This window comes from Solanum verrucosum, unplaced genomic scaffold, assembly GCF_900185275.1.
Source record: "Solanum verrucosum unplaced genomic scaffold, falcon-dt-bn FXZP01000182.1, whole genome shotgun sequence".
Classification (NCBI taxonomy): Eukaryota; Viridiplantae; Streptophyta; class Magnoliopsida; order Solanales; family Solanaceae; genus Solanum; species Solanum verrucosum.
Genome location: NW_026020378.1, coordinates 4,063,345 through 4,076,220, shown reverse-complemented (window position 1 = coordinate 4,076,220; position 12,876 = coordinate 4,063,345). Strand labels below are relative to the sequence as shown.

At 32.2% G+C, this 12,876-nt stretch overlaps 1 protein-coding gene and 1 non-coding gene across 2 annotated transcripts; both read right to left on the bottom strand.

Annotated features, from left to right (window-relative positions):
* Positions 1 to 2,337: 2,337 nt before the first annotated feature.
* Positions 2,338 to 8,234, bottom strand: LOC125838768 (probable boron transporter 7). The gene is made up of 14 exons (XM_049517806.1): positions 8,172 to 8,234; positions 7,613 to 7,724; positions 7,429 to 7,511; positions 7,154 to 7,346; positions 6,915 to 7,053; positions 6,615 to 6,780; positions 6,346 to 6,512; positions 5,732 to 5,905; positions 5,536 to 5,631; positions 5,333 to 5,449; positions 4,843 to 5,162; positions 4,250 to 4,505; positions 2,571 to 2,696; positions 2,338 to 2,478 (listed from the first exon to the last, which is right to left on the bottom strand). Exons 2-14 carry the CDS (start codon positions 7,714 to 7,716, stop codon positions 2,449 to 2,451), a joined length of 1,971 nt encoding a protein of 656 aa, XP_049373763.1. The 5' UTR covers positions 7,717 to 7,724; positions 8,172 to 8,234; the 3' UTR covers positions 2,338 to 2,448.
* Positions 8,235 to 10,908: 2,674 nt separating this feature from the next.
* Positions 10,909 to 10,981, bottom strand: TRNAR-CCU (transfer RNA arginine (anticodon CCU)). Its single transcript has one exon. It is a non-coding gene; the product is annotated as a tRNA-Arg (tRNA).
* Positions 10,982 to 12,876: the final 1,895 nt, after the last annotated feature.

Sequence of the window (12,876 nt, the reverse complement as noted above, 5' to 3'; positions counted from 1 at the left end):
AATAGGGAGAAAGCTGAAAAATGGAACTTGAATGATATTTGTCCTACTATTAAGAAGAAGTTAGCCAAAACTATGAAGAAAGCTGCTAATTATATTCCCCAAAGGTCGAACATGTGGAACTATGAGGTAATTGGGTCGGTCGAAGGTGATAATTGGGCTGTTGACTTATATAACAGAACCTGTAGTTGTAGGCAATGGGAATTATCAGGAGTTCCTTGTAAACATGCTATATCCTCGATTTGGTTGAAAAATGATGAGGTTTTAAACTATGTTGATGATTGCTACAAGGTTGATACATATCGAAAAATTTATGAAGCTTCAATATTGCCCATGAATGGCCCTGATTTATGGCCTAAGTCACTGAATCCTCCACCATTTCCACCGTCTTACTTGAATAATAAGAAGAAAGGAAAGAAACAAAAATTAAGAAGGAAAGAAGATGATGAGCCAGGGGCGAGCAGGATGAAGTTAAAACGGAAACAAAAATCAGTTGATTGTAGAAAATGTGGTAAACCTGGCCACAACAGTAGAACTTGCAGTTTCTCCTCAGATGACATTGAAATTCATCCATCGAACTACCTTTGTAGTTTGGACTCCATCATGGTCGAGGAAGCATCAAGTTGCCAAAATGTTGAAAAGCTACCTGTAAGAATATTCAAATATTCATATTTAAGTTATTTTTATTGTAGCTTACTTGTATAACTATTCATATTTAATATTTTAATTTCTTATTTTAGGTTAGAAGAGGTACATCTCAAGTCAGCCAACAACGTCAGAGTTTTCCATTTTCTCTATGAAGTTGCAACATTGAAGAAACTACATTTTTAGTTTTGGATCTTTTTTTTGGATATTTGATGTATCAAACTAATGATATGTGACTAGTTTTTGTTGTTCATTTGTTATGTTCTTGTGCATGGAACTAATGAAAAATGTTTTAGCTTTATGATGATTTAATGACACTAGACTTTGCTATTTTTTGCTTATTTTGTGGTGTCTTTGTTGTTACATTAACTTTCTGTTTTACTAAAATCATGAGTTTTTTTTCTTCTTTTCAGTTTTCTACTCTTTTGGGCATTTTTTTGCTGTTTTGCTGCTAGTTTACCAGTTTTTTTTGTTGTTTTTCTGCAATTTTGCAGGTTTATGTTTTTTTTTTTAAAGTGCTCAAGATGTGAAAAGGAAAAAACGATTAGACTATACCAAATGCTTTTTATTGAACTTGAAGACAGATGATGGGACAAATTTGAGAGGGGCAAAATAGGGATATGGGAGAGAGAAAATCACTTTTTGAAAAAGCAATGTTAGTTTTTTTTAACTCAAATAGACAGAAGACTAACTTTTGTTTTATTTAAATACTAAAAGGATGTTTCTTGTTAACTATTATAGTACAAGGATGTAACCTAAGCTTTATTCATAGTTAAGGGATGAATTTAGCCCAAAACTCGATATGCCACCATAGAGATCCTTGATAGCACGGTATATTTCTAATTTTTTTGTTGGTCAAATATACCTTGAACTTAACATAGATTTAAGGCTACTTAAATTGTTCAAATACACAAAGCCTTTTTTTTTAATAGTTCAAGTGGTCAATCGACGAACTACATTTTAAAAAAAAATGAAAAAACCAACCCAATATAACAAATCAACACATGGAGAAAAAAATATTAATTTGGGAAATCATCAAATCACATAGAACGAATTTGGAGAATTTAAAAGAATATTTATAAATATTCTCATATAAATAAATAAAAAGCATTAAATTACAAAAAAAAAAATTAGGAAAAAAGATTTGGAGATAGTTTAGTCGTTTAGGGGTCTTATCCAAGGATTGTTAAACCTTGGATTAGTTATCCCTCCCTTTTCTAGGAATTAGATAAGACTTTGTATGAGGTATAACTAATCCATGAATTAGGTTAAATAAAGTAACCAAACAATGAACTAAATTTTAATCCATGGACTATTTTGATTAATACATCCTATCAAACGAGTCCTAATTGTTCAATGTATTTTCAAATGTTTTACTATCGAAAGTAGTTTTACAAGCAAAGTTACCAGATTCCACAATGACTCATTTGTATAACACATACATCATCTAGTCTACATCTTCAACCTTTGCCAAAAATGAAATAATAACACACACAAAAAAAGCATCCAGAATTATACAAATTTTTCAATCAGCATCAAACTTCTATATTACTTAGCTTGGGTACTATGAAAGGAAATTAAAAGTTTGTACAGAATATCTCGTGCTTTTTTTTCCCTTTCTTTTTTTCTTTTGTTATATCTCCATCTCCCGCTCTTTTCTACTCTCATCTTTCTTTTCATGTATTGTTTCTATTGCACATTTTCCACAACTGAGAGGATTTGTCAAAATTATAATGACCTCCATGGAAGTACTTTGATTGAGAGTCACAATGAGTTATATCATTTACATTGATGCATCAGGTGCCATTACATTTCAGAAGCGTCGTGTGGATAAACCTGACATAAATCAAATGGGGTCATTATCAGTTTCTTCCAACGTAATAAAATGGAAGCTGCTAATGTTGGACGATTTGACAAAGCCAATTTACCTGATGTTGCCTTTCGGTTAGGCTGACAGATCTATGTTTTAGTTCACCTCTGTGTGTTGTCATCTCATCCAATATCTCAGAATCAGAGAAATCATCATCATTTTCTTCATCAGCTATCTCTCTCTCCTGCAGATAGATACATAAACCATTGTGAGAACGGGTATCCTAAGGGACCCTCAAAGTTCTCATCAACAAGACACTCCAGTTGTTTGTATTACATAGAAGAAGTGATAAGAAAATTGAATGCAACAGAAAAATGTAGCAGTTGAATGATCCAGGGGGTTATCAACTTTTTCATAAAAGGTTGATCTAATTCTAATTAGACAGTCACATTTCTGTAAGATGATTAAGTTGTTGGAAATTGAAATTGTGAGAGTGGTGGAGAAGTTTGTTCTAATCTTGTTTAGGGGTATGATAGGATAGTAAGTAGAATTGGCTGTCAAGTATGAGTAGAGATGGAAGGAAGACAATAGTAGTTGGAGATGGTTGGGAACTCTCTTCGCCTTTTGCCAACCAGACATCTTGGGTTTATAACTGTAATGGATAACTTCTTGGTAGGAAGTCCTTTACCTACCCCGCATGAATCCAGATTACTCGGGTTAGTGGGTTTTGAATGCCGGACACGTAGAACAAAATAAATAGAGCTGGAATAATGAAAAAAGAACAGAAACTGTTAGGTGTCTTGTTGCTGATATTGGCTATTATTTTCCAGAATCGACATACTGGAAAAGAAACATTTAGTTAAACTCATACTAAAAAAATGAGAAATATTGGTGTTTGTTGTATTTTTGTATTAATTTATTTATGAGCTTATTGACATGTTCTTTCACATATTTGTCTCTTCTTTTAAGGCTTTTAACCTACTAAAACGAAAACAAGAAAAATTAACCCTGTAAAGGAAATGGTAGTTCACTTTTAGCAGTCCGGGAAGTTAAAAGGGAATATTTCTGTAAAATCTTGTATGGGCTTTTGAGTTTTGAGGGTTATCAAGGACATGCTATCTAGAAGGAAGATTTTCAGTGATCTGGATTGAAGAGGAAGATTTTAAGTGAAAAGGTGTTTAGAGTTTGAAGTCCAATTTCCTCAATCAATTATGGGCTTTTGTATCATATGCTTTCAGGACCTGAATTCCATGTTAATAGACACTTGCACAATAATGGTTCTGTAGTTGACCTATGTGGTAGCAAGAGTGCATCTTGAGATCATCAGTTCTATCTATCTCTTAGTAGGTTCAATGAATTATGGTCAAAATTGTGTCTTTTTATTTATTTTATCTAGACACATAATTAGCCATCTTATCTCTTGGGTGTAATTAACAAGTTTTATTGTCTGGTCTAGTTACATCCATGTTGCCAACTTATATTTTGGTTTTTAATTAACACAAGCTTGTATTTGCTTGGTCTAATTCCTTCCAGTTCTATTATCTGTGGTCTCCAGAAAATCTGTGAAGGATCCTTTCTTTCAGTTATCTCCAAAGCAAAACTTCAGTGAGGTACAAAACTACATCATATGGCCAGGGAACAAGTAATATTGCAGCTGAATGCAACAAAGATGGAGCATCCAGTATTAAGAAGAATGCAATTAGAGCAAAAATAATAAACTAAAATGTGCACAAAAGCCCACCTATATCATTTACACTTACACAGGAGGATGCAGGAAAGGTAGGAAAAATAATTTACCTTAGGAACACCAGCAATTTCTTCGTACTCAGCTGCATCTAATTCCTTAAGATACTCGTATGGGAAAAACTTGGGAAGAACATGCTCTCTTATAGCTATGAGAAGGAAGAAAAGCACAGGGAATAGTATTCCAGCGATAGGTATCCATGTTACTCCAAAGCAAATTAAGAAATACACAAACTGGAGCATTGTAAACTTGACAATGTATTTGAATGGGACCGACGCAACATAGGAGGCATGGAGCCCTTCAAAGACCCTGTCAAAAGAACCATCACAAAATAGCACTTAAAAGATGCTACTGTTTAACCAATCAATTACTACCACTTGAATAATCTAATGTATATAACTATGGCATGGTCATCCATAAAAGTGAAACAGAAAAGTAGTTTATGATCAATAACAAGGATTCCAATGCCAAAATACATGTCACTTTTCCTCTAGTTCTAAGTTCGAATAAGAACTAGGCTAGCATAATTACGTAACAACACAAAACTCCTACAATTTAAGATATCCAGGTGTTAATGTGAACATGACCAAAAGTTTTGAGGGACTTTTCAAGACCTAGTTATGAGGAATAGTTTTTTGTGGCTTACTTGAATCTTCTACCCGAAGGAATTAAAAGCAGCAGCAGCCTCTCCCAGAATTGATTACCAGGGAGACTGTCAATGGCCATGTAGGCAAAATATCCCCAAAGAACTGAGGTGGGTATCCTCCGGATCACAGGTATAGCAAACACGCTACATCCCACAAGTAGAGATTGCAAAAAGTTGCTAACTCTTTGCTCATTTACTCGGACAGGCAAGTGTGCATCAATGTGCTTCTTAGGGTCAAATTTTCCGTCTGTTCCATTTTCTCCATCGTCATGTTTCATTACAGCTGCCTTCAAGTTCTCCAAATCCTTATCTGCTGTGCGCTGCATAATATAAAGAAATTTCTTATATTCCAATAACTATGTCTCAACACAAACTAGTTAGAGGTATTGAAAATAAATAAACACATTTTTTTTGGCAAATGAATAGGCCATATGGACATTGACCTATGCATCCCTGATTGGCAACAGTTATACTTGGTTCCAGCACTTACCTTTGATGTAGCATCCATCTCAACGAAGACAGCATGCATCTTTCCATATATCTCTGATTTTGTTGCATTCTGCTTAATACCTTCCTTCGCACTCTTCACCATTTTCTTCCGAATTAACTGCTCATGAGGGACCAAGTAGTGTTAGTAGGACAATTAATCACGCAGATGAGAATAAATAGAGAACATCTTATTGCATTATCTACCTGTCTCTTGAGTACAGCAAGGCTCCTTGTATGCATTGGTGATTGCGGAAGTACCCCATTTGAAGGGGGAATCCCAAGTAATCCGCATATCAAAGTCTGAAACCATAAATTCAGGATGAAGACTGAGCTAGAGTGGAAGACCTGAAGTGAACTAAAGCTTATCTCTTTACATAGAAAAAGTTCTGAAAATCTATACCATGACTCCAAGCAAAAACAAATCATAATGGTAAGCAGATGGGTTTTTAAGATTGAACTCGTTCTGTTGTGCCATCTGTGCAGCAACACTATGATCGAAAAAGTATAGACCAGCTATCATCAGAGCTGGAATGAAGGCAGCAAAGATATACAACACCGGGACCCTTACCATATCCTGCAATGAAGTGCATAAACTAAATTATACAGGATAGGAATGTTTCCGACTTAACTGACGTACATAGAGTTAATCCATAAATTTGGTTCAAAATTCTTTTTTCAGAAAATACCCAAAGAGGGAGCTACATCTTGACATGTATTATACTGACTTCCGAATTACTATAGCCTATAGGAGAAAGTTCATGTGCCACAAGCCATTTGTATGGCCCACTTTCAAAAGCTTTTTGTATATAAGAACATACATAAAAACAAAGGATGTTGATGATGAATTCTAATGTCTCTGTTTGTTTTACGACATCCCCTTTTATGAAACCTAACTGAAGGAGCAAGATATGCTCTGAACAGAATATAGAAGCAGTCCAGATCTTATTGGCCACTCCAGCTGGAGAACTCAAGAAGCCTAGGTGAATAAGGGTGTCATCGTGAAGTTTAGAGCACCTTGATCACAGTCCAGTGGTATAATGATTTAGCCTCCCAAGGGAGAGGACAAAAGAGCCTTCGAGGAACTTCAGAAGGAATTTTTCCAGGCACACCGAAAGACATTGCTGTCCACAACACAACCATAAGGGGAACCCCATAGTCGGCTATAAAACTTCGCATCCAACCTGTTCATAATAGTCGATGTATGAGAGATTCTGACTTTTAACAGACAATAATATATCCAAAATCCAAATTCACCCTTCAATAAAGCAGATATTGTCACATACCTGTACCATAACGCCATGATCTAGCTCCTCTACTTTTAAGAGAAGCTAAAAGAACACCAAACGAGAAAATAACTGCCAGTAACCCATTCGTGTAGAGCCATTCAAAGTGGAACTCCTCTCGTTCCGGATTTTCACCTTTTGGAATTGAAAATTCACTCACTACTCCCTGTGACTCGAAGAACAAAAAGTAATGAGGAGCATGATATTTCTTCTAGTTTTAAATGAAAATTCTTTCTAGTCCTTTTTGTTTTATAGACTCTTTAAGAGTACATTCTCAAAAGGATGGACAACAACAAGTACCTTTATAGCCTCTTGGAGGAAAAGAACTGTGATTAACATGCCAAAGAGTTCCCCTGCAAGCCTCGTAAACCTAGGGATGATATTGCAAGCGTTGAATATAGCAAGAAGAAACAACATCAACGCGGTCCACACACAAACCCTGTCAAACATATGGTTAGTAACATTTACGCATTTGGTAACCCCAGGAAGCTCTTGCTACACCATTTTGGAGAAAACAAAGGAAAAAGTAGATTCCACACCATCCTGCCCAGGCGACAAACAGCTTTGGCCCCATTTCTGGTCTATCCTTCACAAAATTGTACAAGTAGGTGTACATGATGATGGTTGGCTCTGCAACTCCTAAGATCAAGAGAGGTTGTCCACCAAAAATTGAATGGATGATTCCACAGATAGCAGTAGAAGCAAGAGTTTCAACTGTGCTCATAGCTCCATCTGTCAATTCAATATATCAACAAATTAATCCAACTTACATTACATGATTATCGCATATATGGAAAAAAAATTTAGCGCGGACCTGTTTCTCTACTCAATTGCTCCCCGAAAGCAATAACAGGAAGAGCAGAAGCAAAGAAAATGTATGCTGTTGGAGCCAATATCCTAAAATTCATTTACACAATAAACCCAACACTTTCATCAATACGTAGTAATAATAGATTAATGTCCCAGTTCATATTCAGCTCAAACATAACATAAAATACCTCACGCCTGTACCACATGAGTCGAGCCAATCGCGTTTATAGCATGCCATCCTTCCTTTAACATCATCAATGACTCCCTTGAAGGGAGTTTTTGGTTTCTCCATAGGTGAAACTGCAAATGTAATAAATTTAACTGGTTAAACACATAACAAATAGTAAACTACTACAAATTATAACCATGAAAACTATTACTAACTCCTTTTATTCTCCATCAGAAGAATGTCTATTAAAATAAACTTTCCTTCAAATCATGCAATGCCAACTTGCATAAAAATAACAAAATAACTAAAGAACAACATATGCAAAATTCGCACGCACGCACCCAGAACAAACCATATATTGTGTTCCTCATTTTAAATTTTTTAATGAAAAAAACACACAATTACCCAAGCACATTCCCCCCTTTTCTTCAGTTATTCACAAAACGGCGAAATACCCACAAAGTGGAAGAGAAATTTGGTGATACCCACTTAATAAAAAACACGAAATCGCATGTATACATCACACCCAACACAATACAATACAAAAAATGATTAATGTTGAAGAATAGTAGTATTACCAAATCAAAGATAATGCAGGAAAGGAAGAGAGGAGAAAAGAAAAGAAAAGAAAAAAAAAAAGGAATGGAAAGGGTGATGATTTGGTTAATCTATGAAGAAGATTTTATTTTTTTCCAATCCGGCGGCAAAACTTGCCGCCTGGAGAAGAAGATGGGAAGAGTCTAATAATAAATGATATAAGAGGAGAAATAAAGCAAGTAAAAACTCTTTGGCTCTCCTTTCTCTCTCTCTATATCCGTCGCTCTCTTCCTATTTTCTCGACATCCGTTAATGGCACGAAGAAGAGGAAGACAGTTTTTCTTTTTGCTTTTTTTGAATACTCTCTAGTCTGTTATATGCTCATGGTAGCGCGCGGTTCATGTTCGCCTTAACATATTTTGGTTTTCAATTTTATTTCATATCTTTCTCAAATATTTTACCTTATTTTCTTATGGAAAAAAAGTAATGTAATGTATTTATTTATACTTTTAATAGGTCCTTTGGTACGAAAATAAGAGATAATAATTTTAGAATAATATTGATTAGTCATTCTCGTTGATCACTTTTACTTTCATTTTGAATTTTGCACGTCCATCAAGAAATCATGATTGATATGAGTATTTTATTGATGTATATTGATGGGTTTTGGAAAATGAATGAGGTAAAATAGGAAAAAATGATTGTCTTTTTTGATATGTTAAAAGTGAAAACGTATTTTTAAATTAGTGGACAAGTAAATAGAGGGTGTACTAGTTAGTTTTAGGACTATGGGTCTGTCATTTGTACTATAATATTGATGAATAAGTTATTTCATATATATATATATGGTGGGATAATTTTATATATCCCATTCCAAACAATCCCTAAGGATGTGTTTGATATGGTAGGAAAATAAGTGAGTTTTTTTTACTTCTTCTTCTTTTTGTGTTCGACATAAATATTAAATATTATCTTTATTTATTTATTTTTATATATGATTACAAATTTATTGAAAGTGAAGACAAGGGTAATGATGGGGCTAAGGAGGTAGGGTGAAGATTAGATGTGATGAAGGGTGAGGAAGACCAAGATTATTGTGGAATGTCACTTGTGAAACTTGTATTCTCAACGTCTTCTCATTTTAAGGAACTTGTTTATCCAGAGAAAATATTTTTCAATAAAATTGATTAATTAAAATTTTATCATTCGAAACACACCCTAAAAGTCATTTAATACTTATAGAATAGTTTGTTGCTTGTTATGAAGTGAATTACACATGTACTAAAATCAAGCTAACTAGTAGCATGTTTGGTAGCATTTTATTTACTATATATCAAATTTAACAAGTACAACGTTGAAATTCGCTAGAGCGGGTCGGGCTTGTGGTTTATGGACCAACCCACTTTTTTAAAAATATATTTTTTGAATAAATTTTTAAGCGTAAATTTAAATATAAAAATTTAAACATAAAGATTTACATGCAGAGGCGTATCTAGAGGGGGTTCCGTGGGTTCACGTGAACCCATGCTCCCCTCTCTAGATTATATATAGTAGTGTTATATTTTTATAAAAATATTTAAATATAGAAGTGTGAACCCACATTAAAAGTAACATATAACAATACGATGAAGATTGGGTGCACCTCTTTAAGCAAATATAGAAATTTAAATCTTATATCTATCTTATTTTTGTTACTAACACCCCTCCAAGTGGTTATCGGTAGCACTTTTGGCATTTCAATCAATTTTTCTTTTATTTTTTTGCTTTAATCTTTAAAAAATTTCAAATGTGTAACATTGAAAATTCCTAAAAAAAATTAGCACGGTATAATTTTTATATAATTAAATCAAATGTGTATATTAAAATTTAAAACTAGTACTATTATATATGTTGGACCTATAATTTTTAAAGTTTAACAGTTCAGTGTTAAGAACGTAAAGGTTAAACCGATTAAATTTATATCTTAAATATATCTTTTCGTAATAATGCACCCATCCTTATGAAATCCTGAATACGCCTCTGTTTACATGATGATATTTTACGGTGTTGGTACTTGCTAATCAATTTTCAAAATTTTAAATAAAATAATCTTAATAATAATACTTATAAGTACTAATTATCCAAAACTTTCACTAAAAATGCTCATTACATGGGAAATGTTCGTGTTGATTTGGTGATTTCGGTACAATTTAAATTGGATACGGTGTCTTCTTATATGTTTGATGGTCTTAAGTGCAAGTTTGGTAGATTTTAATTCAAGTTTGGTTTTAAGTAAAATTTGATTGTATAACTATAATATGAAATTTGAAATTATTCAATGAAAACATCTTGGGTACAAGTTGCAAAAAAATAATATTGTTGGATATAAATAAAAATAAATAAAGCTTCTGCAAATTGAATAATTTTTAATATTGTTAATTAGTAATATTAGAATCAACTAGATATATTAGTAAGAAAATTAAACAATTAATGAGTAATTTAGAATAGTAACCACACTTTGTTTCAATTTCACTATAAATTATTACCTGAAGAAATCTCAAATTCTTTTTTTCATACTTTTCTTTTAATTTGTCGCTTCTAATGCTCCCACCGAAAGATTGTCTGTCTACTCATGAAAGGCAAAATATGCAAAAATACAATGATCGCAAATTACTTATTGAGTAAAAAAGAGATTAATAAAATCATTGGCCTGGAAACAATTTTATTTTATTACTTTGACAGTCTTTTTTTTTAGTAACTGCATTATCCTTATAAAAATTAACAAAACAAAATATATAACGCGCCAGGTAGGGGTCGAACCTACGACCTTCTGCTTAGGAAACAGACGCTCTATCCACTGAGCTACAGGCGCTGTTGTTTAATAATGCTATATTTAAATTACTTAACTAAGATAAAAATCTAAAGTGAAAGTTTCATTGTGGAATATGAAAAAAAAAAAGTAATTTTTATTATCATTGATATTTTAAAATCGGAGCTATGAATGCAAATTGGAGTTTTTTTTTTTTTTAATCTTTTATGAGTAATTTAGAGTGAAAACACATTTTTGCTATTTTTAAAATTTTTTGTAGTTAAACTTCAAGTTGAATTTCGAAATTTTATGACCAAGCGTGTTTTTCATAGTTTAACTCTTTAAAAAGTGAAAAAAAATTCATGATCCATAGATGATATATATATAGATGAAGATGGTACTCGTAGGAATAAAAATCAGATGGTTGAAGTGGAAAAGTATTACCAAAATATTATGTGATAGAGGAATGACCATCAAAGTGAAGGATAAGATTTTAAAACAAATATAAGATTACCAATATATCCACAAGATGATTGTTGCAGAAATGTGAATGCTAAGATAAATGTGAAGTCGTATCAAATTAGATAAGATAAAAAAAATGAGTACATTCACTAGAAGGTACAAGTAGCACATATTAATGATAGAATGCAAGAGAAAAAAAATTAATGTGAATGAAAAAAAAGAGAAAAAAATAAAACTACTTTTTTTGCTATTGTAATTAATTTAGTATATGTAATTTTTTTAGGATATCTATAGTAAAGATTATAAGAAAATAAGTGAAAAGAATAAATTTGACCATCAAAATAAAAAATTCAAATTAGTCGTTGAATTAAAAAAACTTAAAAAGAATAAAATATACCCTACATGGATTATTGTTTTAATAAAAAAAATTAATTTAAAATTATTATTTTACTTCCGTTAGAGGAAAAGGGTATATGTGATTCATTTGTGTAACAATAGGGATATGTATGAGCTACTTTCCGAATGAGAGGTATATCAGCTCTAAATATCAAAGTTGAGGGGTATATCAGACTCTTTTCCCTTTATATTTTATATCTCTTGATAAAAATCTAGCTCTTATTATTTTATTTTTTTTGGTTTAAATAATTACTTCTTTTTTTTGTTAAATAATTACTTTCCTTTTGAGATGCACCAAACAAACACAGCCAGAACTAATATAGACTTCACTTATGGAAATAAATCAGCTAGCTAGTTCAACTCTCTTTGACACCTAATTACAGTCCATCATCCTATAAAAAAGTTCATGATTAATTGCTGCTTTGGGTACTTTATAAGAAGGTTCATGAATGAAAAAAATTAATGATTTTCTTGGAAAGGGAAATGATTTAAATGATTTTAGCTTCATTTATGAAGTATGATAATTGATATGCATAAGAGGATGTTCATGAACTGATGGATGTAGGAGGTCAACGAGTTGCATTCATTGGGACGTGGAGTGTGAATTTCTTCCATTTATTTCTACTTGTTTATATAATTTTCTATGCCTATTAGAGTACAAAATAATAAAAAATATAATTTTAGTGATAATAAATATAACTATAGTTTCGATAATTGCGCTTCATAGCTATAGTTTCATTTGCTATGGAGGCTGTGATTTGCTATGTTTTGAATTTATACAATCAAGAACAAAATTATACAAATTCTGAGTTTATACAAATCAGGCGAATAACAATAATTGAGAAAATTGTATCCGCAAATTACAATTTTCTTAAACTATAACTATAATAGCTAATATAGGCTAAATGCTTGCTATTCTGCATCATTTTCCCTAATAGAAATAGTCTGCATATTTTAATGAATTTGAGAAATGAATAATTAATGCTAAATAATAATTTATTTTTTTCTAAATATGTTAAAAGTAAATAAATAAATAAAAATATTTAATATAATGAATAAATAAAATTAACGGAGAGTGTATCACTGGATGAACCTTATTA